Source organism: Lipophrys pholis (genome assembly GCF_963383615.2).
Source record: "Lipophrys pholis genome assembly, chromosome: 10".
Lineage (NCBI taxonomy): Eukaryota > Metazoa > Chordata > Actinopteri > Blenniiformes > Blenniidae > Lipophrys > Lipophrys pholis.
In genome coordinates this window covers 3,965,287-3,992,605 of record NC_137640.1, presented here as the reverse complement: position 1 = coordinate 3,992,605, position 27,319 = coordinate 3,965,287, and the positions used below count along the sequence as shown (strand labels likewise).

The 27,319-nt window shown below is 45.6% G+C and overlaps 3 protein-coding genes across 6 annotated transcripts; 1 reads left to right on the top strand and 2 right to left on the bottom strand.

Annotated features, from left to right (window-relative positions):
• Positions 1-634: 634 nt before the first annotated feature.
• Positions 635-9,529, bottom strand: uhmk1 (U2AF homology motif (UHM) kinase 1). 2 transcript variants are annotated; one of them, XM_080473160.1, is made up of 9 exons: positions 8,815-9,529; positions 8,133-8,262; positions 6,382-6,568; positions 6,102-6,299; positions 5,931-6,025; positions 5,758-5,834; positions 4,239-4,337; positions 3,157-3,245; positions 635-2,497 (listed from the first exon to the last, which is right to left on the bottom strand). In XM_080473160.1, the coding sequence occupies exons 1-9, from the start codon at positions 9,140-9,142 to the stop codon at positions 2,351-2,353; spliced, it is 1,350 nt and encodes a 449-aa protein (XP_080329286.1). In that variant the 5' UTR covers positions 9,143-9,529; the 3' UTR covers positions 635-2,350. The 2 variants fall into 2 exon arrangements, with proteins under 2 accessions (XP_080329286.1, XP_080329285.1); XM_080473159.1 differs by having other exon boundaries at positions 1,633-2,497; positions 4,188-4,337.
• Positions 9,530-10,354: 825 nt separating this feature from the next.
• On the top strand, positions 10,355-15,676 carry akr1a1b (aldo-keto reductase family 1, member A1b (aldehyde reductase)). Of its 3 annotated transcripts, none has more exons than XM_080473161.1 (9): positions 10,355-10,626; positions 12,017-12,113; positions 12,657-12,776; positions 12,850-13,001; positions 13,403-13,598; positions 13,684-13,883; positions 14,033-14,105; positions 14,528-14,614; positions 15,308-15,674. In XM_080473161.1, exons 2-9 carry the CDS (start codon positions 12,033-12,035, stop codon positions 15,371-15,373), a joined length of 975 nt encoding a protein of 324 aa, XP_080329287.1. In that variant the 5' UTR covers positions 10,355-10,626; positions 12,017-12,032; the 3' UTR covers positions 15,374-15,674. The 3 variants fall into 3 exon arrangements, with proteins under 3 accessions (XP_080329287.1, XP_080329289.1, XP_080329288.1); XM_080473163.1 differs by having other exon boundaries at positions 10,389-10,525; positions 15,308-15,676; XM_080473162.1 differs by lacking the exon at positions 10,355-10,626 and having other exon boundaries at positions 11,405-12,113; positions 15,308-15,676.
• Positions 15,677-15,865: 189 nt separating this feature from the next.
• cUnh19orf44 (chromosome Un C19orf44 homolog) lies at positions 15,866-24,317 on the bottom strand (the record flags this gene model as incomplete). The annotated part of the gene is made up of 12 exons (XM_080473061.1): positions 15,866-15,951; positions 16,641-16,777; positions 17,283-17,449; positions 17,768-17,836; positions 18,033-18,381; positions 18,436-18,510; positions 19,333-19,433; positions 20,301-20,646; positions 21,762-22,254; positions 23,018-23,121; positions 23,223-23,363; positions 24,216-24,317. 11 exons carry the CDS (start codon positions 24,315-24,317, stop codon positions 16,688-16,690), a joined length of 2,037 nt encoding a protein of 678 aa, XP_080329187.1. The 3' UTR covers positions 15,866-15,951; positions 16,641-16,687.
• Between the last annotated feature and the right edge of the window lie 3,002 nt (positions 24,318-27,319).

Sequence of the window (27,319 nt, the reverse complement as noted above, 5' to 3'; positions counted from 1 at the left end):
GAGGCTTTAGCAAAAATATAGTGGAAAACTTTAAGCTTAAGACAAACCTAGAAGATTTGTGCTGCGCGTTGCGGTTCCTAATTGTTTATGGTCGACGTGTTACGTGAAATGCATGAATCCGCCGGGAAAAGGTTGATTTCTAAGACATGTGCCATCATGGAAGGAGGAGACGCGCGGCTGTAGCACAAGCCGTCGTTGTGTAGCAGCGTTTCGGTTGGTTAGCAGAGCGTCTGGAGTGGAGATCGTCACGCCAACGACTCATCCACTGAATCTGAACGGATTCAAGCCGAGAAAACACCAGAATAATTTCATTCCACTGCAAAAAAAAAAACCAAAAAACAATCCAAGTCAGCTGTTTCCAGTGAAGTTCACCAACAGTAGAACAAAAACTTACACAAAAAAGGCCGCCGGGCAGCCGCCGGGCAGCCGCCGGGCAGCCGCCGGGCAGCCGCCGGGCAGCCGGCCGGGCAGCCGCCGGGCAGCCGACCGGGCAGCCGCCGGGCAGCCTCTCTTCAACACAGACGTTTCCTGTAGGCCTGGGCGAGATGTCCGGTTTTTTAAATTTAGATTCATTCGAGTATTTTGTCGGGCAGCCTCTCTTCAACACAGACGTTTCCTGTAGGCCTGGGCGAGATGTCCGTTTTTTAAATTTAGATTCATTCGAGTATTTTGTTGTTGTGGGCGATTTCAAAAAACCCCAAGAAATTATTTTTTCCTTCTCTTGATTTGACACTTTTTGCTTCCGTAGCGCCCCCCTTCCTTCTCTCCCGCTACCAAGAGCGTTCCAGACGTTTGTTCCGCCCAAAACAAAGGAATATTATCGCCGGTTGTCTGGAATTGGTTTGTGGCGACAGACAATGGAGTCGCACGCTACAAAGTTCGTCTGAAGGCCGCTGCTCCAAAAGGCAGCGGCACAACCGACTTCAGTCCATCGTCTCAGAGACGTCCAGCCTCAATACGTCTTCAGGTTGAGACGAACTGAGAGAATTCCTTGTTCATGTTTATTTATTTTAACAAAAGAACATCTCTTTGACTCCAGGAGGGAAACAGGAGTTCGTTTTGTTATATTTGATCAAATAAAATCAAAATTTGCTTTTGAGACATCTTTATCATTTGTACCTTTTGTTTTCTTTTAAAAGTAGAAGAAACATTTTTAAAACAATCTGAAAAAATTCAAATTTTTGGTGATAAAATCAGAGATTTTATTTTTAGGCCATATCGCCCAGGCCTAGTTTCCTGCGTAACGCCGCCCATCAGGTAAACAGAGACGTCTCTGCAGATGCAGCTTTCCCTCCCTGTGTGGACGTGTCCGTCGCCAGAAAAGACTGGAAGATGTTCTAAATTTCATGACGGAGTCACGCATCCCGACAAAGAGGTAAAACAGAGCGCACCGATCAGGGAGGAGACGTTTGTGGGACCTGCAGGGTTTTTGTTCATAAAGTCACTTCACATCTGAAAACAGACGGACCAGAGGTCAGTAACCACATCGCAGTGTTCCAGGAGAAGAAGCCCCACGAAAGTTCAAGAAAAGAAAAAAAAAATAAAAAATAAAAAATCCTCTGAGCACACAAAGTCATAAATAAAAGGCTTCACAGAATAAAGATACAGGTCGGGGGGGGGGGGACCCCTCAGCTTGCTCTGATGATGGCAGAAAGTCAGTTCTATGAAAACTTGAAGTGAGTAGCAAGGAGTTCATTCCCCCCCCCCCCCGCACCTCCAAACAGGCTAAACTAAGTGTGAGCAAAACACACCAGGAAACCTTCAGTTTCACTTTTTTTTTAACCATTAAAATGGTAAAACTCTTGTATATAATGCTATATAATGCATTTAACCCTGCTACATGTTTTCGTTCACACCCCAGACCGCCGATCCGTGCGCTCAACATCCTCAATTTGCACGCTGGCGTCCTGGAGAACGCCTGGAAGAAACCCACGGGGAGCCGCGTCACACGAACTAATCCCATCAAAGGTTCGGCACAACAAGCCAAGTTACACGCTGCACCAAACACAGGATGCGCAAAAAAACTAAACAAAAACAAAACAACAACCCAAAGCACTCAGAAGTAAACTGGCTCAATATGCAGCGTTGCCAGTTGTGCAATAACGTAGAAAAGTGTGACGGCTTTCACTATTAAACACAAACCGACTGTGTTCCACCAACAAGTCGGCTTGAAATTTCTGTTTTGACGGAAGTAAAATGATATTTAATTTCTTTTTAATCTGCAGGACATCAACTGGTGACGCCGACCTGTATCGACACGTCGGGGGAGAAACCTCGCCTCCCCCACGTCGCCTTTGCTTTTCTCGAGTTGTGTGAATGGTGCGGGAGTGTAATCCGAGCTTCGGGGATCTCACTGCACGGTCTGGTACAGGTATCCTCGCTTGTAGGCGCTCAGAGGGTAGAAAGTCGCCACCACGAACTTCCCGTCGAACGTGCGGCCCGTCAGCAGCCGCTGGGCCTCTTTGGAGTCGCTGGCGTTGGCATACTCCACAAACACCTGCAGTAAACAACAACAAACAAACAGAGGAGGCAACTTTGTATTCTGCTCCGACAAAACCGAAGCAAACCTTAATGGTGGATTAGAGAATAATCTAATCTAGGTCTAACCAATGTGTTCCAGCAGCTACCACAGTGTGGCAGTAATGAGCCGCCTGTGGCTCTAACCTACCAGCACAGCAGGAGAAGCAGCCAACACTTTGTTTTGTGTCATTCAATACTCAGTCAATACTTTAAGCAAGATGGCGAAAAGTGTGAGAAACATGAGAAAAGAGAAACATCAGGAGAGAAAACTTATTGAAAAATATCTTCCAAAGTGTCAATTCTTGCTCATGAAGCGTTAATTAAGTTCACTGTGTTTGTTTTGAGGCGCTTTACGGAAATTTATTTCTGTTAAATGTAAATTTCTCTTGTGATTTTCTTCACAACAATGTGTTCCTAATAACTTGCATTAGAAAAACAAAAATGCTTCCCAAAACAAAATAATGTACAGATTAATCGATTAGTCAAGAAATATTTAGTTGCAGCTCTGGAATAACCAAGAGATGAATTCATTCGCGAGGTGATTTAACTCTAAATTGCTGCTCTGTCGCCAACAAAAAGAACAAAGAGGCGTTTTCTTCACACGAAGCATCACGAGGGACGGACAGCAGGACTCACCTGTCCTTTCCCCGGGTTCTCTTTGGGTATAAGCAGAGAAACGACTGAGCCGTACTTCTGGCACTCCTCCTTCATGTCCTCCAGGATATCTGAGCAGAAACACCCGGGGTCAGGTACTTCCAACAGTATATGCACTATATTGCCAAAAGTATTTGCTCACACACACCCATGAACTTGAGCGAACCAAAGGATTAAATAAGACGTGGGTCCACCCGTTGTTGCTATGACAACTCAGAGCAGGATTATTATTGCAACAGCACATCATCAGTAGGGTCAAACTAGACGCTCTGGCTCTAATTCATCCTGAACCCGCTGACCTGCTCGGTGGTCTTCGGTTGCCGAGTTGCTGTCGTTACTCGTCGCTTCCACTTTGCTCGAGTTCCACTGAGAGTTAATTCTGAGAAAGTGTTCCTGGCTGCACTGCGCTGGAATTCACTGCAGCTCCTGAGAGCGACTCTCTCCCACCAATGTTTGTAGAATTAGTCTGAATGCCGATGATTCTATACACCCGTGACCAGAGCTGGGCAAAACACCAAAGCAATTCAATCGATTTATCGATAAATTTTTTGTTTTTTCTGCACATTCAAGCCCCCCCCCCCCCGCGACTGTTTTTCTTCATTTTTCACGTTCCACTCCAACATTCCTTCCTTCTGGGTTTCAGTAGTTGCACTTTTCCATAAAGCTTGAATTTGTAGAGCGACTGAGCCTCATTTTATTTTGGGATCGTTTACACGCATTTCAGCTCTGAGGACAATCACAGCACATAAAGTTGCACTTTTGACAATATATCTGATGTCCTTTTTAAGTGGATTGAGAAAAAAAATGAAAAATGAAACTCATATTTTCCATTAAAAAAATGAAATACATATATATATATATATATATATATATATATTTTTTTTTAAGGCCAAATCGCCCAGCCATGGAAGTGACTCAAACGTCTGAATTCAATAATTTGGAGAGCTGAGCACACACTTTTGGCAATATAGTGCATAACTTAACAGATGAATTCGACAGAAAAAAAACAAAACCTGTTGAATATTTTATGAGGCGACCATAAATCGACTGTCCCACATGGATACCTTCGTACTCCTCTTCATTGTGCAGGTGACTGTCGTCGATGAGGTTGAGCAGACGAAGGACGGGAGAAGGCAGCAGGACCAGGTCTTCAATGTGGGGTGCTGAGACACACACACACACACACACACACACACACACACACACACACACACACACACACACACACACACACACACACACACACACACACACACACACACACACACACACACACACACACACACACACACACACACACACACACACACACACACACACACACACACACACACACACACACACACACACACACACACACACACACACACACACACAGGTAAAATACACTTCGAGGCGGGTGTGAACACACCACCTGAGACTGACGAGTGTCGCATTACGCACTAGGGACCGGTACCGAATCCGGTACTTTTATAGGTACCGACCATCTGTACTACCAAGTACCGATTTACGCAAAATCAAACGGTACCTAAACTCATCCTTGTGACTATGGGGCAGAGGAAGAGTCTGCGATTTTTCAGAGAACTTGAACGCAGCATTTGCACGAGCGTAACGATGTCAGTCGCCGCGGGTTCAGACAAGAAAGGAAGCGTGGCGGAGAGAAATCGCTCATGAGTACGTCTCCACTTTTCAAAATGCCATGCAGATTACGTTTGCTGAAATATTCGTGAAGCGAGCGGGCTCGGGAAAGTCGACATTAGCGCTCATGAAAAAGAAAACAACAACTGCACGCTAGCATGATAGCCGTTAGCTCATACCGATGCTAACTAGCCTGCCGGGTAGCAACATCATTGCATGAAACACTGAGGAGGGAGCGTCTCCATGGCAACAGACGCTGATCTCCTTGGACCTACATGAGGTGCCTCTCATCCGCTTTGTATGGGACATTTTCTTTTTGGGGATTTATTGAGAAGCTGTTCGCCGTTAACGTCCCAAAATTCATCGATTGGTTCTTGGATGATGACAAATCATCGCTGAAAATGTCATGCAATTCGGGTGAGTAGTTTTTGCAAAAAGTTGGTAAAATACGTATATACTAACCATAAATAAATAAATGAATACTGTATACGTGTAACCACACGGTTAAGAAGAAAAAAAATAAATCAAAAATCAAAGTTCGGCAGCAATTTTGAGCATCAAGGCTTTAGTGTAAACGCGGCCACAGACTTCAATCATGATACATAAAAAGCAAAAACACTCATGTAGAGTACTTCAGAGTTGCGATGCACTGAACAGGAAGTGATGTGGTTTGATGTTGCGATGAGACAGGAGGTACGAAAGGAGACCAGTCCTACTGCAGCCATATTGAGACGACGTCATGTTGTCATGGAAAACTAGACGCTGTTCCAGCAGGAGCAACATTCGGACCAGAGCAGAAATAAAGCACATGTGAATCCAAATCAAACTAAAGAGAAGGTATCGAACTCGCACGTCCGTCGGCGCCATGAGGACCTTCTGGTTTTGCAGGAACAAGTATGAAAGCAGCCCCGCAGAGTCTCGCTGACTCTGCTGTTCGCCACATACCGAAGGGGATACTGAAGAAGGGGCTCAGGAGGGCAGTTTCAGCTGTGCACCGATGCTTTGGGTTGTTGAGTAGCATGCTGCGGAGACAGAAAAAGCACAGTCCGACAACGTGCCGTGAACGCCGCGCGAGGATGGTGGTACTACACGGTGTGGCAGAGGGAGATAAGGCGTACCTCTTGATAAGGTCTCTGAGGTGATAGACCGGGATGGCGGGGCACACCGGGCCGTTGCTGGCGAAGATATGGTCAATAATGGCAGCGCTGTTGTCCTGGACACAGGCAGAACAAAGGGTGGGACCGAGCATCTTTCACTGTTGTGCCAAAGCGTCTGAACTGCCGTGGTACCTTCCACTCCTTCGAGCGCACGGTGTCTTTGAGTTTGATTCCGGAGAACATCTCCAACAGGATGACGCCCAGGCTCCACAGGTCCACGGCAGCCGTGCAGCCCGAGTCTCCCTCCATCTCAACGCCGGCCTGCGCCAGGCTGTTCTGCAGCTCGGCCTCCGGCGCCCGGTACCCGTCCGTCTGGATGTACTTGACATCCTGAGATGAAGGAGTGAGTCGGTTTAGTGGGGGGAAACGCGCAGCTGCGGTCGCGCCCCCGCCAAATCCCCCGCGCACCGACCTGGTTTCCCTGTTTGAAGCTGAGGCCGAAGTCGATGAGCTTGAAGCACTCGTCGTCGGCGCTCCAGAGGATGTTGCGTGGTTTGAGGTCAGCGTGAACGTAGCCTTCCTTGTGGAGGAAGGCGAGGGCTTCCAGGATGTCTCGAGCACAGTGCTGGACGAGCCACATGGAATGGCCCTGCTGGGGTCTGGTGAATCAGGTCGGAAGATGAAGTTAAAGGCCCCATATTTTACCGTTTTTTTTATACAATTTCACAAAGGTAGAGGTCCAACAACATTGTACTGCAAGTGTATTTCCCCAAATCTAATCTTGGTCCTGGAGTTCAGCCAGTCTAAAAGTCCCTCTACTGAGAACAGGCCATTTGTGTGTCTGTACCTTTAAATGCTAATGAGCTGTATCTGTCCAGGCTGCTCTTGGGGAGATCAGCATTGCCAGATTGTTGAGCCTGTTTGTGTTACCCCCTTTTTTTCCTTTGTTTATTTAGTGCAGTTGTGTGATTATGATGTGTTATTTATTACGCATATAATAGTTTTAACACGACTTTCTCCAGAGGTTGAGCTTCGGGCTGGTTTTTATTGAGGTGGGAGGTTTTATGTTGTGTTTGTGATGGAAACTGTGTCAGATCTGGCAACCCTGGACCAAGCACTAATGTTTACGGTAGATTTATCGTTATGGCTTGTAAAAATACTGTCATTCAACCAGTTTGAAGTTGAATCTGACCCAGAAGGAGAAGCTCCTGAAGAAGCTCGGACTCTGCGGCGGCAGCAGGACGTTTAGTTAAAAATATTGTGTCTGAACACGTTACTTAGCTTAGTCGTATGAGTTGTTACGGTTGCTACCAAGTACCTATTACTTTACTATATATTCATATTTAACTGAATTTATTCAGTATATCAGTAATCATTGCAAGTTTTTAGTGAGCATCCACTACCAGAGGCAGGAGTTGTTTCCTCACACGAGGTCACGAAGGGAAAATCTTTGATTTGCCTGTATGATCGAGTGAGGGACGTGACGGACTTTCTTCACTTCACCTTTAAAGAGGAGAGACCAAGCTCCGTCAGGAAACACACATCACTTGATACGATTCTGAAGATCACCCCAATACCACCCAATTCAATGTCTATCTACACGAATGTCCCCGTTCTCGCCATGGTTATCGTTTCCAGCGTATTGTTCTCTGTGTGTGGTTTCAGTTTAAAAACAACCAACATTCTATCCACATTGTTTTCAGTGTTTCTGCCGTCGCCATACAAACTGATATTTTGACATCTGAAAGGAAAACTTAGAAACGATGCGTTTTTCACTTGAACCTCAGTGGCTAAAAATTAAGGACACTTTTATTGTCATTTGTAATACACAGCAGACGTCCTTCTTCACACAAATGGATGCTGATGATTTATTCAGGGGTGAACAAAAAAGGCAGATCTCAGTGAGCCAGTTGCACAAACTATATATATATATATATATATATATATATATATATATATATGTTTGCTTTTTTCTTTTATTCCCTCTTATCAATCTCAAAACATATCATGACATATCATAACGTAGCAAAGCACAGCAAATTAAAATCAGTGAACGGTTATAATTGGGAATCGATTATGTGACCTGGAGGATGTTTCGGCTCTTATTGAGCGTCATCAGATCGTGCTGATCGTGCATAAACCCAACGCTCCCAAGTCTCCTGCGATTAACTATTTCCCAACCTTGCGCTTAAGAAGCTGCGCCACAGACAGATTTACACTCACCTACCACCCTGGGTCCCACTGCTGCCTCTCACCAACAGCTCGGACACGCTGACGTCAAGGAGCTCCAGCAGGAGACAGCGGGTGGCAACGCCCATACTGTTGTGGTTAGTGAAGACTCCGTATAGTGTCACTGAGAAACAATGGGACCAATGTGTTAGTGCCCAGAGCAGAAGAAGGCGTAGATTTCTGTAACTACACAAGGAACAAGATACTTTTAGATCTTTATTGAGGAATGACCGAATGGCACAGCAGTTTAATCTCTACCCCATCCAGAGTTTGAAATCCCTCCCCACAATCCCTCCGTCTGTCGTCTCCTTTTCTCTCCTCCTCTTTCCTAATCCCAGCCGGAACAGCAGAAAGTCTGATTCTGGTTGGACAGAAACAGAACCTTTGAGGACGATGATTACTGTTGGAAAACCACGAGAAAGTGGAGACTTTTTCCTTTCCAGCGTCTCCTGTACTTGCTCGAGAGGAAATGTAGGCATTGTATTTGGCACCATCTATCTATCTGGAGAGATAATTGTCAATGCAAGCAAAATGTGTCACTGCAGCTTTTTACACTCTTACACAGCAAAATCTTCTCGGTCTGATTCTAAAGCCGTCCAGCTTTTCCTTCTCCACTTGAACTCAAAAACCCCCAACATGTCCCGAAGGTTCTGCACGTGCGACTCGAGGATCTCACCGATGTTTTTGTGTCCCTGGATGTCCTCCAGCACGGTCCTCTCCTTGTGATACCCGTAATCTCCTCCCCGAGTGTCGGCCTGGAACTCCTTCACGGCCGCGGTAGTGGCTCTGCCCGAGCTGACCCTGTACACCGAGGCCGAGACCCCCTGGCCCAGCCGCGACTGGACCGTCCAGAGCTCCCCGAAGATCTCGAATAGCACCGGCTTCATGCTCTGGTCAACGCCGCCCTGCGACGGCGGCTGCGGCTGCTGCTGGGGGGCTGTGTCCGGGGGCCGGGGCGGTGCCGACGGCTTCGCACCGGGCTCGGAGGAGCCGCAGTGAGCCATCCGGGTGGAGCGGACGGTGCAAGCAGGAAGAGGCTGCAGACAGGAGGAGGAGGAAGAGATGGGCCCACTAGTTGACAGGTGGGAGAAGCAGCGAGATCATTGCAAAGCGTTCACCGCGTGACGTCAACAGCAGCCCGCACACAGTCCGTCCACTCTGACGACCTCTCGGGAAGGAGGCGCGGGGCCGTCGGGGAGCATATTAGAGTGTCTGTGACGGACACCGTCACAATGTTAGGCCACTAATCCAAGCGTGGCGCGCGGAGACGAATCCTCCCCATAATGCGTCCGCGGAGTAAACTACTCGAGAGTGACTGCGGTCAAGATTGGTCCGTCGGAGTTGGAGTAAATTCGGCTTGTTGATATTATCTCACTTCCGTTTCCGCTTTCTTCCACGCAGATCTGGTGCGGGGTTTCTTCCAGCGCGCCCCCTGCGGACGAGGAGTGTTCCTACAACAGACACAAAAAAACAGTTAAAAGGAAACGTGAAATGAGATGTTCAACCCTTCAATATGTATATTTCATAATGTGGAGTGGATTTATACGTAAGAGTATAAGGACCACTAAAAAAATATATAGGAGGTAAAATAAATAAATAAATAAATAAATGACATTGCAATTTCAGAAAAAAAGTCAAAAGACAATTGCATTGTAGGCAGTCTAATGAACTGGTGAAACTATACTTCAGAATAGGCTTTATCTCACAAACACAGTGGCGTTATTATCTGTATTAGGACTTTGAAGAGACAGTGCAGAGTGCAGCTCTCCGTCACTCCCCTGACTTCTTACAGCGTATGAAAGACATAGGCAAAGATCCGGGGGGTGCTCATAGCCTATTTATAAAATGCACTATTAAGCAATAAGCAACCCTATATAGTATGTATTTAATGTGATTATTTTGGCATCCACGGGCAAATGATGAGGCATGGACTAGAGGAGTCAGACGTTTCCAGTATGTATTAAAAAAAGAACGATAGATAGATAGATAGATAGATTCATAGATACATAGATAGATAGATTTATTCTGACTTTTTTTCTCAGTGAAAAGTAAAATCTTGACATTAAAATTTGACTTTTTTCTTGAAGCACTTTTTTTTTTACCTCCCAAATTTTTGTTTTCTTGAGTGGCCCTAATACTCTTCCGTAGATTTACGACCTATAATAACAATGATAACAATGATAACATTATTATTATTATTATTATTTATTTATTTATTTAGGGAAACCGGAAACGGAGGCATCATCTTCCGGAAGTGGGAGAGAGAGAAAAAAAAACCGGTGGCGTAAAAACGTGAAATAGCAGGATGTGTGTTTGAAGGTTTGACAGCGGACTAGAAGTGTTGCTCGTGCTGCGGCTGCAGGACAAGACGAGGTGCTCGTGACCCGGTGAGTGGGCTGCACGCGCTGCTGCCTCCTGCCGCTGGTGAAACGTGCTCTGCCCGGGCAGACGGCTCGTCGTTCCGCATCGCTCTCCACTCCAGTGTCGGGTAAGAACTGCGGCATGACTCGGGGTTTGATTTAAAAACTGGCCTTCTTCTCCACGAGCAGACTACATTATTTATATTAAAATAAAAAAGACGAATCTGAGGCTGTTGGCTGCGTCGCTTTCCCCTGCTTTCTAACCTGTTTTTCACCGAGCATGTGACGGGATCACGGGGTCTGCTGAGAGGGCAACTTCCCAACACTTGGGTGCTTTGGGTCTGCTTTAATCCAGCACTAAATAAAGACAAGCGCCTTGTATTTAAAGGGTCCACGTTCTGAAGAAATCCATTCAACTTCATTTCTGTTGCACACAATGCGGCACAGTCATTCCCAGTGGCAGGTTTTGCTTTGGGCAAAGTGGGCAACTGCCCAGGGCGCAAACGCAACAGAGGCGCAGGTGCACCGGCTCAGATGAGGTCATGTGACTCCGCCCCCTGTCAGCTCCTGCAGTTAAAACCAGACCAACGTTATAGCTGGGACACAAACCTTCTGTTTTATCACGGAGACAGTTCAGAGAAATGTATTACTTAAAAACAAAACAACAACAGCCAGGTCCACGACTGGTCATTCCGAGGCAGCTTTACTGAGAAAAACCAACAATTGTGTGTGAGCCAGCACTGGAAGAAACCTGCAGAATCAGAAGTGGAGACTTTCTGCAGAATCAGACTTTCTCCTGAAATCCTTGTGGCGTTTACTCCTTTCAGAAACTGTTCTGTGATGATAGCATTTCTGGTCCAGATGGAACCGTCCTGACGACTAAAGTTTCCCACAAACGGCACGATTTCCGTCCGTCTGGGTCGTCCAAGCCTTCACGCTATTCACGCCTGTACGAGACGAATTTGAATAAGGGTTTTTTTTCCCCCGATGTTTCGTCTCAGACGGCCGAAAGGCAGACGTCTGTATTCAAAGACTTCACCTCCTGTGCGATTCTCCTGCTGCACTGCAGAGCAGGAGAAAAACCCTCTGGTTGAGCTCCATCCGATCTGAGGTGGAGCTCTCATCAGCTATCGTTGATCTGAAGTCTAAGGTGGGCCAAAGGGATCGTTACTGATTTGGCTTTAACGTGGAAACATTTTAGAAAAGAGGATCATTGAGGCCTTTTGCGTGCGGTGACTGTTTTAGTGGGAAAATGTCAAAGTCAGCAGCCCCCCCCCCCCCTCTTCCTGTCCTCGGTGCTTCCTGTCGTCTGAAAAACACACGTCAGCAGGGATTCTTTCAACCACTGAGTTTGTTCCGACTCCTTTCGATGCTGCTCGGACCTTCTGGATGGTCTGTGAATCCTGGCGCTCGGTGTGATTTTTCGAGAACATCCCTGCTTCTACAGACTCGAGGTGCACCGGTACTTCTCGTTCACATTCATGCAGTTCTGCTTGTATTTTTATTTTATTATTTCAGGTGCTTCTAAAGAGACATGAATGACTTTGCAGTCCTCAACACGGGGCGCAAGATGCCCCTGATTGGACTTGGAACATGGAAGAGTGAGCCAGGGAAGGTAAATCCTGTACTTTTAAACCTTGTTGTTGTTTTTACCTGCTTTTGAGTCACATTGATCATGTTTGTTTTAGCTGCAAGTTTCTCCCAGTGACTGCAGTTGCCACTTTTTGAAAAACAACTTGTTAGATTTGAGATTGTTGGCAATGAATATGAAGAAAGTTAGTACTTTATTTCAATCCTTCATAATCTGACTGATTTCAGAAAGACTTTTCAAGATCATTTTCATTCAATATGTAAGATTTATTCCAGGTCTTACGTTGTTCTTGTACAAGATAGAGCTACACTGGGTAGAAAGCCTTCAGCTTCAGGGGGGCCTGTGGCCCCTGAGAGCTCCAGACAGTGGCGGCGCTACAGATGTTTCTTCTGCTGGTGCTGTGGAGGAGCTCGATCTTTCCGTGACGGTGTTGGGGAATTCAAGGATCTCCAGTTTATTTTCTACTGTAGCACCGACGATATGCGCCCGCCGCACCGCGCACCTAACAGTCAAACACATACAGTTTTCCCACCTGCACGTTCTGTCTCGGTTGCCGCTTCGTCACAGGTGAAACAGGCAGTGGTCTGGGCGCTGGAGGCGGGCTATCGCCACATCGACTGCGCGGCCATCTACGGCAACGAGGTGGAGGTGGGAGAAGCCCTGCAGGAGACCCTGGGGCCCGATAAGGTGAGTCGAACGCCCCCGGCGGCTGGAGGTGAACGTCTCCAAGCCCACGCTGACGTGTTGTCCCCCGCGCCAGCCCCTGAGGCGAGAGGACGTGTTCGTCACGTCCAAGCTGTGGAACACCCGACACCACCCGGAGGACGTGGAGCCGGCCCTCCTCAAGACCCTGAAGGACCTGAAGCTGGAGTACCTGGACCTCTACCTCATCCACTGGGCCCACGCCTTCCAGTGAGTAGAGAAAAACTTTGTTAGTTTTTTAGGATCGATTCGGAAACAATTCCGCCGTTAACGTCCCAAAGGCTAATGGATTGGTTCTTGGATGATGACAAATCATCCCTGAAGATTTAATGCATTTCGGGTTAATGGTTTTTGCTAAAAGTTGGTGAAATACTCGCATACAAACCGATAAAACCAAAACATAACATCCTCGGCCCGAGTTTTGTTGGCGAAGGTTAAAAAGAATGACATGCGGGGACATGTCACCATCAGGCATCAAGTGAAAAAACGTGTTATATTAAAGATAATTCTCATCAAAAAGGTTTTGTTCTGCTTTTTAAAACCCGTTGAAGCTCTCGCTCACTCTTACCGTGTCGTAAACCCGCTTGGCTCCCCTTCTTTGTGTCCCTCAGACGGGGGGACGTTCCGTTCCCCAAAAGGGAGGACGGCACGATGCTGTACGACGAGGTGGACTACAAGCTGACCTGGGCCGCCATGGAGAAGCTTGTGGAGAAAGGCCTGGTCCGCTCCATCGGACTGTCCAACTTCAACAGCAGGCAGATCGACGACGTCCTCTCAGTCGCCAGCATCAAGCCCACGGTTCTCCAGGTACGAGACGTTTCATCGTGGAGAAGATTGCAGACGTTCAGAATGCCTGAAGTGTTCTTGGGGTTTTTTTGGGGGGGTCTGGCAGGTGGAGAGCCACCCCTACCTGGCCCAGGTGGAGCTGCTGGCTCACTGTCGGGACCGGGGCCTGGTGCTGACCGCCTACAGTCCTCTGGGGTCGCCCGACCGCGCCTGGAAGCATCCCGACGAGCCCGTCCTGCTGCAGGAGCCCAGCGTGGCCTCGCTGGCAGAGAAATACAAAAAGTCTCCTGCTCAGATCGTCTTGAGGTGAAGCGGAGAAACACTCTGATTTAAATCAGTAATTAATAATAAAACATCAAATTGAAATCTGTCTTTGTCGTTTGCCACGGTTATCAGTCGATCACTGAAATATCCGGAACTCAAAATGAAAAACCAACAAACTTTTCTCTGTGCAGGTGGCAGACGCAGCGAGGAGTCGTCACAATCCCCAAGAGCGTGACGGAGTCGCGCATCAAAGAGAACATTCAGGTGAGGGCCGACCTTTCCTTTTAGGCCCCGTTTCCATGACAACGGTGCTCGGCGCCACCTTATTAAAAACTGCTCGATTCTGGAAACGGAGGTGAACGCAACTTTTCTGTACCAGTCGTAACTAGTTGTTCTGCACATGCTCAGTAGATGGACGGTAAGAACAACGCTTATTGTTCTCTTGTGTGCATGTGTGCGTGTGGTTTAATTACAAAAACAAGCAACAGCACCCACTAGTGGCCCAGCGTGAAATCTACGTCGTTTTCAGCTTTTCTGTAGAAACTGACATTGTTTTCGAAACGTTGCCACAGAAAAACCTTTTCTAAAGCGCAAAAGTGATGCATTTTCACTCATGTTGTCATGGAAACGAGGCCTCAGACTTGCACGCCGTCTTTTCTCAATCTTGTGTGTGTGTGTGTGGTCAGGTGTTTGACTTCACCCTGGAAGCTGAGGAGATGAAAAATATCACAGCACTGAACAGAGGCTGGCGCTACATCGTACCAATGATTGAAGTGAGTGTAAACAAAACTTTCCTTTCTACACATCAAGTCAAACTTAATTTATACAGCATTTTACATAAAAAAAAAAAGAACAGATTGATCCTTTAAAATAATCTGAAAGAGGTGGTCAGTGTTTGACCCACTGGCAACATTCAAGCTTTCACACAAAACGAGAAGCGACTCATTATTGTATATATTAATGATGTTGAATAAATGTTTTATTGTTTCCTGTGTTATTGATGCATTATTGTATATAATATAATTTACATGATCTTTGCCCGGCGTTATTATTGGTATTTTCCAGGGTTCACATTATTCTCAACATAACATTTTGCCTTTGACATTCGTCTGAACATTAGTTGAACCTTACTACTAAAGAACTACACTCGCGAGAATGGGGAAACGTGGGTGATACACCTTTTGTGATATAATTTTTTTTTTTTTATTTTAAACATGAAGTAAACCTGGCAAGAACCTGAAAAAAGAGCCTTTAACATGATACAAAAGAGGCCCGAACAATAAATAATGTCATTTATCCACTGCTGGTTTTTCTTGTTTCATCCACTTCCTTGTAATGTCACTCAGTATTTAAAATGGATATTAATTACAAACTCAAATGGAATCTATATCAAAAATATGTTAAATACCCAACAGTTGAATGTAAAAGCGGAGAACCGGCGTGACTCTGCGTCTTTCATGTTCCAGGTGGAAGGAAAGAGTGTTCCCAGGGATGCAGGACATCCTCACTACCCGTTCAACGACCCCTACTGACGACCTCCGCCGCCGCCCGACTCTGTGCCTTCAACGCCGCCTCGCCCTCCCACACCACCAGTACACATCCTCGCCTCCCTGTTTCTTTCCATAACTGGTCAATTCCTGCTTCATTTCCACTCCAATGTTGCAGACGGCGACTGGAAAACGTGGTGAGACTGTAATACATGTTGTACGTGCAATTCTTTTTATTAAACATTTTCTAACTTCCAACTTGCAAGCGTCTTTCTTTACCCTTTAAATCTTCACCGCGATCTCGCATCAGTCCAACTGTACTAGAAATGTTGCATTTGTCGCCATGGAAACCAACTGATTACGGGGGTATTTGATCCACCAAACCACCCCTTGTGGTTTGAATTGCTTCATGCCATCACCGTTTCACACATTTTACAATTTCCGTGTGACCGTTGACCCCACACCGTTAACCAGGGTAATGACATCACTGCATCATGTGGCATATGAGAGAATAGGGGATTTAAAACGGAACATTTTGGCGTTTGTTTGACATCAATCGGGATTAAAACTGGCCGCTATTTTGACCCAATCGCTCTCAAAACCAGACGAGGAATCGTACCCAACTGTAAACAAATACAAAAATACAGAGGATCAAAATTAGTTTGGAGGATTTGTGACAAAAATACGACTTGGGTAAAGAAGACTTATATCGACATTTACAGATTAAAGAAATAAAGACTCATGGACTTAATTAAAATTCATGTATAGTCCAAATATCGAAGGATGCTCATGGATTTAAGACATCACTGAGAAATCATACCAAAGTTTTAAATCCACCATCAATAACTCAACAGACTATATTGTAAGTCATCTACTACCTCAGTGAGTAGAACTATGGCTCTGAGCTCTTTGGTAGTATTTTAATAGAACAACTCAGCAGATTAGTTTTGAGTAAAATAACTGAAAACACAACAAAACAACTGTGGCGGTTGATTTTTGGTTTATGTGATTAATATGTTAGTGGACCTTTAACCCTTTCAAAAACTCAATTTACATCCGTAATAAAAGTGTTTTCTTGTGTACTCTTTTCCAGATTTTAAGTGTCAGCTTGACTCACGGGTTTCAAATTGAAAAAAAAATAGAAAAAATTAAGTTGAAAAAATAAAGTTATTTTCAAACACAGAGATTTTAATCTGCATGTCGTTATTTCAGATGTTTGAAAAATGCTTTGTTGTATTTCAGTTGGGTGTATTTACTCAACTAAAAGCTTCACTACAATACTTTATCAACTAAAACAGAGTTGTTTTTTTACCAAAGCCTTAAATCAAAGTGACCAGTGGCGATGAGGCGGACGTGTTGTCATATGCAGAAGCAGTCGTTCATCTCCTGCAGAACCTCCTCTAGAGCCTCCTGCAGGGTCAGTGTGGGCGCTCGTCGCTTCTTCATCATCTGAGAGAGAGAGAGAGAGAGAGAGACTTGAGGTTTGCAGCAACATGTAGCCTTCGCATATCATTTGTGTCTGAAATGTGAACTAAGCTTAATGGCATTTATTGAGTACTCGTATTGTTACTAGTAATATAAATTTTATTATAATTTAATAGTATCGGTAGTCTATATCTGCATTTAGCTGAAGGTCAGTATGAACAGATTTTATTTCCTCTATAACATAGAACACACATCAGACGTGGACTCCAACACACGAGATCATGGTTTTAGGCAGAAATCGGGATTTAACGGGAGTTTGCATCCATAAAGTTGCATTACCGCCACCTGCTGGTTTTTAGCTGTCTCCATTGTTTCCCACCGCTCTCGTCCCTGATGACTGTTTCCCTTCTACTCCTTCGTCACTTTGGTTCAACGGCGGCTGCTGGCATCCGTGAAGTTACACTAACCCCAACTGCTGGTTCCAGCTAGTGTGTGTGTGTGTGTGTGTGTGTGTGCGCCGGTGCATTACTTGCTCCACGTCCTCCAGCGTGGTGTATCGGTAGTCTGGCGGCTCCAGGCTCTGCAGCAGCCTGGAATGGCGCTGCTGGCTGCTTTGGAAGGAGCCTGTGATCGAGGCGAACTGCTGCTTCAGCATCTCATTGAGAGTGAATAGAGTCGGATTGAAGGTGCTGAGGGCTGCAAAAACAACAACACCACAACATTACTACTGCAGCTGTGGCAGCGAACACATTAACATCTGGAGTTAACATATCTGAGTCAAGGCAGCATTACGAGCGAATATAAAAGAAATCTTATTCACTGTTAAAAAGACTAATTTTTCAGAATTGTAACGCATCGGACATGAATGTGCAGCAATTAAAAAAAAAAAAAGAATTAATATAAAGCCTCACCGATTTTGTACAGATAATTAATGCTGAATGCGTAAAGTACGAATACTCTGTGCAGTGTTTGGGTGTTTGGGTGTGTGTGTGTGTGTGTTTCTTTAGCTCTTACTTTCCACTGTTTCTGCTGGCAGTGTGTGAGGAAGCACTGCCGTGGCGTCCAGGAGGGCCGAGGCCACACCTGCTGGGGTTCAGAAACAAGACACACACAGAACTGAGAATTGGGACGCCCTGGCAAGGTGCCAATGAACCTGTGTGTGTGTGTGTGTGTGTGTGTGTGTGTGTGTGTGTGTGTGTGTGTGTGTGTGTGTGTGTGTGTGTGTGTGTGTGTGTGTGTGTGTGTGTGTGTGTGTGTGTGTGCGAGAGAGAGCACGGACCAGACCACCCAGTGTGTGTCAGGGGGTCAGGCTGGGTCTGCACCGCCGCTTCTTTGAAAGTCCTCCTGGCTGCAGCAGGCCTCCTCGCCCGTTCAGTCGAGGTCCGGCTGCTGGTTGACGACTTGGAGTCCCGGCTCCGGTGGAACGGCGTCCGACTGCGTTCTGAGAAGGCGCTCGAATAGTCACCGCCTGTGTCTCCGCAAGAGCTGTTTGAATAGTCCCTGCTGACTGCTGACACCACCTCCGCTTCATCTCCGGCGCCCTGCACGTCCTCCGAAACCTGGCTGGCGCTCTGAACTGACCGACTCTCACTCTCAAAATCAGCCTGGTAGAACTCCTCCTCCTCCACCTCCACCTCCACCTCCACCTCCACCTCCACCTCCACCTCCACCTCCACCTCCACCTCCTCCTCCTCCTCCTCGCTCTCAAGCTGCTCTCGCCTGTCTGTGGATGCAATGGCGGTCTGCTTGGATTCTCTCTGAAAGAAACACAACAGGTATCAATTAATCAAACTTTGAAGGACAAATAATGTTCAAAAGAAATAAGAGCAACGATCAGCAAATCATTATTTTATCAAAATCAATACATTCATTTTAAGGGCAATGGACACAAATTAAGGCCGTGTTTGCACATATCTCGGTATTTAAAAGAAGTTTGATATTTCTCTGCGTTTGGGCCGCTCATTTACACATAAACGCTACGACTCACCACAAACGATGATCCCTTAAAACTCCGGCCACAGTGGAGATTTAGAAAAAGTGTCTGTTAGATTCTAAAGGGAGGGTCGGGGGAGATTTATGTCACAATTTTGTGATGTCGTGTTTTTTTTTCTAGGATTTTGATCGACTATCATGACTTCATGCTTCTCATTACACTGCCCCCTACAGGTTTGGCATGCTCATAGCAGCTCTGAACCAGATGTATATGCAGGTCCGTGTAAATTAAGATTTTTTTAGTAAACGTAGAGGGGGAAATATTGTTTTTTCTAAAAACCCGGGTACGTGTTAATGTGACCTGGGAACCCAGTTTTAGATAAAGACTAACTGGATATTTTAATTTCAGTAGGCCGACTGCTGCCCTTGATAGAAAACACCCCGGACGAGTTGACAGAGTGACGTGAAGGCTGAACTTCAATGTGGTGAGAGGAATGATCCACCATTGATTCAGTTATAGACTGTACTCAACCTGCTAGTATCTGACTCTGGCCTGATAAGAGTAAAAAAAAATACACCAACAGGAGCAAGTACACATATAAGAGAAGGGACATTGAATTCTCTACATCATTCCCAGTAAATTTTACCTTGTTTTCTTCTCTTCTGGCTTCATGTCTGGGCGTTTCTGTGGTGGATCCAAAGGTGGCAGGGACAAGCTCATCAAGCGACCTCACATTAATGTTGAAGTCTGGGAAAAAAAAACAAGTTTTAATAAAGCAGAGAAAAACACAGGCCTCCAGCTTGTGAAGTTGCTGCGCCAACTGACCTGTTTCAAATATCAGAACAAATTTTTTCAGGATTTTTAAGCTTAAGTATATGAAACATTTTCCTTCAGACTCTGAAATTATATTGAGCAAGATTACAACCTCCAAAAATATATTTTTTCAATTAATTTCAAATTGTAAAGCTGCCAAGACTTGATTGCCTTACAATCCATACATGTTTAACAAAAATAAATGAATAATATCATAAGAAATATTCAGTTTGTTCAATACAGTTTTTCACCTCTAGGTGGTGCCATTATAAAACATTCAGGAAACGTTATTTAGACGTTTTTCCTCCTCTTTGACAGGGACAAGACAAAGAGCAGAGACCTTCTAGTCCCACATCAGTGTCTGACCTCACAGATTGTGAAAATTGTCCATAAAAACCCACCAAAACCTTGTGGAAAGCCTTCCTGGAAGAGTTGAAGCTGTCGGGTGGACCTACATCATATTAAATCCTTTGGTTTACATATGGGTCAAGCTCATATGCGTGTGAAGGCGGGCGAGCAAATACTTTTGGCAATATAGTGTATTAAACAGGATTTCTTTCAATTCCTGTGAGAACCGTCTGCCGTTGAAAACTACAGATAGTTTTAAAATGGTAAAGTAGAACTGATTCAGAGTTGGCGAATACGGAGCTTGTTGGGACGAGCAGGGAAACACGCTGGAGTTCATTTCTTCTCTGTGAAGTTTGAGCCAGTCGGAGGTGGCAGAAGAGGGTCTCAGAGGCAGCCTGGGAGCCCATCCACAATCTAAAATCAGGCCAAACCACAGCATCAGTTGCCGCTCACCTGCAGAGGAGACTGAACTCGCGTCGCTGTGTGGCTCCTTACAGTGGGGCCTCGCCGGGAAGAGCTCCTCCAGGGAGAGCGCAGCCCCGTGGCCCGACGCCGAGGAAAGCGAGCCAGAGGAGCCGGGCCTCTCCGCGGGAGGCGGCGATGGAGGTGGAGAGAGCACGGAGGGGCTGAAGCAGACCCGGGCCTGGCCGGTGAATCGAAAGGGAGAAGCCTGTTGGCGAGGAGGAGAGTTCGGGCGACGGTGAGGCGATGATGGACGCCGAGAGGCAGCAGCAGGAGGCGGAGAACGAGGAGCGGGAGGAGGCGTGGAGTTCACCCTCCGGCTGCTTCTGCTGGGCTTCTGCGTGAGACGAGAAAGGTTTCAATTGATTCGCCCAGCGTGTCGACGGCTGCAGACATGTTTGTGATATGGTGTCAACTTAGTGCCAAAAACACAAGACACATCTGTGAGGCGGCGTTTTAACTTTTCAACTGCACAGCTTATTTCTCGCTTCCAATGTTTTCAGAAATACATTTCTCAGAACTGTTTCAGTAATAAAAGAGAAAGTTTTTGTCTGAGCCGCCATGTTGGTCTGGTTTTAACTGCAGTAGCTGAGTGATGCGTTCAGGTGCATCACGTAAGTCCGCCCGCCGACGTGTTAACGAGCCGCGGGGCTCATACAGTAGCGATGTTACAAGCTAAACCGAGCTCGCTGTGTGCCGCCACACGCTCCAACTTGCTGTTAATGAGGGTATCAGTCCTATTTTAATCAAGTTTAGCATGTAGCAACGCTGGTGTGTGAGCCCCGAATGAAGTCACGTAGTACTTGCTGGGTTGATCTTGGTCTGAATACAAGTACGAAATACTTGGGCTATTTGAAATCTCCCATGAACTCGGAAAAGAATCTAACAAGCGATCTCTGGTCCTCTTGAAATGCTCAGTCTCGCTTCGCTTGGAAACAAACTTTCTGGCGGGCGGGGTGAGAGGACATGACGTAGAGCACAATGCATTCTGGGTAGTAAACAAACAAAGCTAACCACTCAAATCACAAGAAGCAGACACAGAAAGAAAAAGTTGTAAAATATCTTGCATCCATAAAGTTGCACTACCGCCATCTGCTGGTTCTATCTACATTGTTTCCCACCACGCTCGTCCTCCCTGATGACTGTTTCCCTCTCTCTTATCAGCAGCTTTTTCGCCCCTCCTTCTTCACTTCAATGGCAGTTGGCAAAGAAAGAAAGAAAGAAAGAAAGAAAGAAAGAAAGAAAGAAATCTTGCAGAAGACTCACTGATATCTGGTCTGAAGACTATATATCGCAGATGTTTGTGGATACCCATTAGCCACGAGTTGTTGTAATTGCATGACATTTCCAGGCGGTTTGATCAGGTCCCAAAAGTGAATGTGAAAGCCACCGGAACCAAATGAAGGTGAGAAAATCGCTCCACACCATAAGCAAAACCTTGAGAAAACATACCTCATCCTGCTTTTTGATGGAGGATTTCGGTCCCAGTGGAGACAAGCTGCGGTCTGATGAACCCAGTGAGTCTCCAAGCAATCTCTTCATGTCTTCCTCATCACTTTCCAGACTCACGCCGTTCATCACTTTCATCGGTTCCCGCTCCACAAGCCCCGAAGGGACCGCAGGCTCAGCAGTCCTGAACCTGATGCCAACATCCGCACTTTCCGAGGGAGCAGCTCCTGCTGCACCGGTCGCTCTGCTCTTCAGGAAGTGGCTTCCTTTCGACCTGTGGTCGTCGCTGGAGGCTGAAGTGGACTCGTCAGGAGCCACTGGAGATCGGGTGGCTGCTGTAGCTGCCGGTGAAATGTCCGAGGTCAGTGTGTTGGCAGGTTTCATTCCCCATCTGGCCTCGTCCTGGGCCTGCTTGCGAACTCGAATGCGGCTCTCGATTGCTACCAGTCTGCTTAGGGCGGCGGTCTGCGACGACTGCTGAGAGGAAGGCGCACATCTGACCGGAAACAAGAAAGGAAATTCAGACAGCAGTTCATTCACTTCTACGCTGCTGCATACCTTTTCATTTATCCCTTCACTATGTAGTGATCAGTACTGTTATTTCCATTCTATATTGTATTTTGTGAGTCAAACTTAGATTATTTTAATGACGCAGTAACTGGGGATGTACCAATACTTATACCAGTATCGGTTATCGGGTCCGATACTGCATCACCTGCAGGTGTGCAAGAGAGCATGAGCCGTTTTTAATAGTGAGAATGACTTAAGACAGACTGTAAATTATGTTTGTAAATATATTTCAAAGGAACACCACTGCAGATATGTCCCCAACGTTTACATCCATCCCATATCTGAGACGCAGCTCCCACGCCGCTCTCAAACAGGAGACCTCATGTGACGACCATCTTTTTTGGCACAAAGGACAGTTTAACATCACGTCCCGCGTTTAATGATTCTGTTCTGCTAAAATATAAGAGGAGGAGAAAGGTGGTTTGTACAAGACCAGCAACTTAATCACTGGAGACACTTGGACAGGCAGAGATAGCCCGATGTCACTGGTTAATTAAACTGCTCAGCACGCAACTCCGAGCCGTGCTACATGCTACATGCTAAAGAGTTTTGGGTCTCACACACCAGTAATGTTACATGCTAAACATGATTAAAGTATGCCTGGTACACTGACTGGTATCAGTGCATCCCTAATAATCAACCTGCACTTGGTTTCAACCTCTTCTGATTCTCCACCTGGAGAGCCTCACCTGGGTTCGGGACGCTCTTGTGATTGGCTGCTGCCGGTTGGTGGCAGAGGCTTCTTCAGGAATCTGCTCCGTCCTCCCAGAGAGCTCTGAGGCCGCCCGAGATCCTGACACATCACAAAACCCACAGACAACACGTTTGCATCCATGAGTTCACCTCTATGACATACGGCGACAGTCAGCCGTGTCTCTGCGGGTTTCTCCCCACCTCTGCTCCATTTCGGCTTTCTCCAGCATTCGCAGACCTGAAAGGTTCGGGCTCTGCAGCCAAACTGACCGAAGAGTCGTCGCTCAGGTCGGAGAATGAAGGGCCGAACGATCTGGAGTTGACAGAGCTTTGCACACGTCCCTGAAAAAGTACAGTAAAAAAAAAAAGTTAATATTTATTTAATCACTTCACTTTATTTCACAGTAAAGGGCAGTGAGATTTATGTCACTAAAATGACATGGGCCATATATGTAGGGTTAGGGTCAACTCCCACAACACACAACAACAGTCCTCAAAATAACAACACTTTATCTGATTTGTACCATATTCTAGAAAATGTCTAGTGTTGTGTCTGTGCGTTTATTTATTCATCCTATTTAACCAGGGAAAGAACCCATTGAGATTGAGATCTCTTTTTTAGGGTGACCTGGCACACGTCGCGGTGCTTAAAACATGTAAAAGAGGAGCCCTGGACACTGAGGTCATCCAGTGGGTGAACCTCCTCACACTGAGCCAAGGCCACTCGGCTCTGGCTCCAGTTCACAGTGGAGGTGAGACGACCTTAAAGCCCGATGGTTCACTGTGTTCAAGACAGTAGGGTACAACGTGATTTGTTTCTGAAATAAAATAAAATCTTAATTTTAAGTTTGCGAACTGAAATTGCAATGGTGTGTATGTGTGCATGTGCGTGTGTGTGTGTGTGTGTGTGTGTGTGTGTGTGTGTGTGTGTGTGTGTGTGTGTGTGTGTGTGTGTGTGTGTGTGTGTGTGCGTGTACGTCTCCTCTTTGTGTGTATTATCTCTCTGTCTTTCTGTGTGTGCCTACCTGCAGGACTGGTACGTGTACCTGTTGCCGTCTGTGTCTGTGTGTGTGTGTGTGTGTGTGTGTGTGTGTGTGTGTGTGTGTGTGTGTGTGTGTGTGTGTGTGTGTGTGTGTGTGTGTGTGTGTGTGTGTGTGTGTGTGTGTGTGTGTGTGTGTGCACTGGTACGTGTACCTGTACGGGTACCTGCGTCCCAGCCCCTCCGCCGCTCCTCCTGGCCGACAGCAGCCCCTGAGCTCGGTCCAGAGCGGAGCTTCGGCCGCCTCTCTTCCACATGGTGGAACAGACTGCGGTCCAGTCGTCAGTTAGCTGTAATGCCACACGTTGTGCCACACGTCGGGACTCAGTTTTACACGTTTCCAGCAGACATTTCCGACGTTCTCTTCTTCGGTCAAGCTAACTGTTAAAAGCTAGTGGACTACACACTACGCCCCATAAAAACACACAGATATGAGTCACTTTAGGACTCTGTGCGGCTTATTATCAGGTCGTTAACGCCAAACTGTCCTCCGAGCAGCCAGTTTCTGCTCATGTAAGCCAAAAGTGTAAATAAATAAACCTTTTGGCGTCGCTTGTTTCCATGGAGGAGCGTCTGGTTCTTCTTCTTCGCAGAATAAATAACTCCATCAAGTTCACAGCGCCCCCAAAGGCCACTTCTGATAATGCAGGTGGCAGCTGGAATGCCACATGGATCTTAATTTAAATTTTAGGCAGATTTCCTAAAATGTATTACATTATTTACTTTGTAGGTTATGAAAAGAAGAAGGTCATTGAATTCATTAGAGAATTTCCTTTTGGGCATAAATGAAGCATTTCTATTCTGTTGGAACCACATTTGAACCTGTGACAAATGTCTGATCGTACTCCTTAAATTGGTCTGAAATATTACGAGATTAAAATCTCTGTACGTATCTCTGTATAGTTCCGTGTGTAGCAATGTTTGTATTTCCGAGTCTTGCACAAGGTGTTTCCTTCCTGCCACTGTCAGACTGCATAATCTGCCCTTAACACTGCTCCCCATCATCATCCTCACTGGAACTGTGCTATAAACACCCGATTCTGTGATGGACTGGTGACCAGATTGGCGTCAGTCCGACATGAACCTGAACAGGATATAATGAACAGGATTTCTAGTTTTAAAAGGTAGAATCACATTGCCTGGCCTCAGTTTTCACAAATATCTTGTGTCGTTTTCATTCGAAGTCCTCATGTTTTTCACGTTATGAATTATCATTGATGATGGATTTTGCGATCGTTTTTCCAAACGAATAAATAACTGCATTTTAATATGTGTGAGGATGCTATTTCATGGAGTGTTTTAGACAATAAGCTTTAGACCATATGAACTGTCACACAGCAAACAACTGGGGTATAAAATGTGACATATGAAGAGGTTAAAAAACATTTTGATTGACTTTTAAAAGCAGGGAAAGTGTGAGCTATCCACATAAAAATGAAACAAATAAAGAAGTGCAGAAGTGCAATTTTCCATTTTAAGAGTTAATTATAATCATTATTTTCAACAGTTATATTGATGGTGATTGTGTGGCGCCACCTGGAGGCCACGGTGACCTTAGCATTTGCCTATACTGTATTACTGAGTCAGCCGGCTCAGCTCATAACAACCTTCATGAGTTTGTTTCCACACTTCAGCGTGCTACAGGTAAATGAGGGATACTTTTAGAAAACATAAAACTTTTGTAAAGCAGCTCCAGAGGCACCTTTGCCACGGCGGCAAACCACAAATTAATAGCACGCATGAAATATCTGATTTAAAGACAGAAAAACCTGAAGCCAAGTTGAAGCATCAAAGCAAAGAGACTTTAATCACTTTGGAAAAATGCACATTTATTAGCAAGAGGCACTTGAGCTGCCAGATATTGTACTGAAAATACAAGTACAATAAACACAATCCATTCACGTTAATGAGCTCAGGGATAAGCTTGACGGAGCCAGACGGCACACGAATATTCCCAATGAGAAGGAACTGAGCAGCTGTGGTGGCGGCGCTGACTGAAGGTGTGTGCGTCGAAGCCGGAGACGCTTCCGCATCCTACCTGCAGTGCTCACACTCATCAGAGCAGACAGGAAACGGATGCGTATGTGGGAACTCTGCGACTGTTGTGAAGTCAAATGAATATAATTGTTCAATAAAATCATTAAAAATAACATTTGAAACAAAAGAAAAGGTTGAAGAACATTTTTTTGTTTGTGCTTTATCACTTTAATGCCCATGTGCATTGCTGCCAAACAAAGGTCAAATAAATTTAGAGAGTTAGATCGATAGGTTGTATTTATTTTTTTTCTTCAATCGGTATGTAAAAATGTAGAAATCCAGGTTTTTTTTGTGTTTTTTTAAAGTTTGAAACAAGATTTCCAGAGAAGCCAGCGAGCTTCTTTCATTGAAATTTCCTTTAAATGAGCCATGTTGATGGAACATATTAACAGGTTTACAGCTTGTAATGTTACGTTGATCACATTTGTGCAATTCTACTGTTAAAAACAGCAACTTGTTTTACTTTCGTTCACAATTAAGTCGCAAATATCTTGTGTCAAGAGGTTGTTGCAAAGGTCTGTTGAGGTATTCATTCATCGACTTTTTGACTTGAGGGTAATTTGACATCTGGACTGTACTTGAGAGAGGAAAATGTCATTTAAAACCAGCATCCATCAATTATCTGAAGTTTTTCCAATGAAGAATACAGATTATTTTCCTCTTTCAGACGTCAAATGACAACATTTCTGTAATAACTCATATGTAGGTGAAAAGAGTCGTTTGTCCGATTACTGCATTTCACACTTCTGTCGCATTTGGGTGTTTGTTTACACAATGGAGTCCTTTTGAAAACTGCTCAGAAGGTGGAACTTTTCGAAACACTCTGACTCCACCTCGAAGGTGGAAACGCTGCTACTGCGCATGCGCACCACGGCCGTAGTTAAGCGTTCTTCTGCACGTGCTCATGTGCACATGCACATGCGCGATAGACAATAACAACAATCAAGCAAACAACAGCACCCGCTAGTGGCCCAACATGAAAACGAAATCATTTTCGGTGTTGCGGCGTCAACGCAAAACTATTCATAAACGAAAACGCAAAAACGACGGGTCTTCACTTGATACGTCGTCGCGTAAACGGGGCCTGAAATTGCAAAACAAACAAACAAACAAAAAAAAAAAAAGGGTAATGCTGAGAGTAAAGCTCCATTTTCATGGCGTGAAAAAGCGGAAAAGCATCGCTTTTGCGTTTCCGTTTAAGAAAAGTTTTGCGTTTACAAGG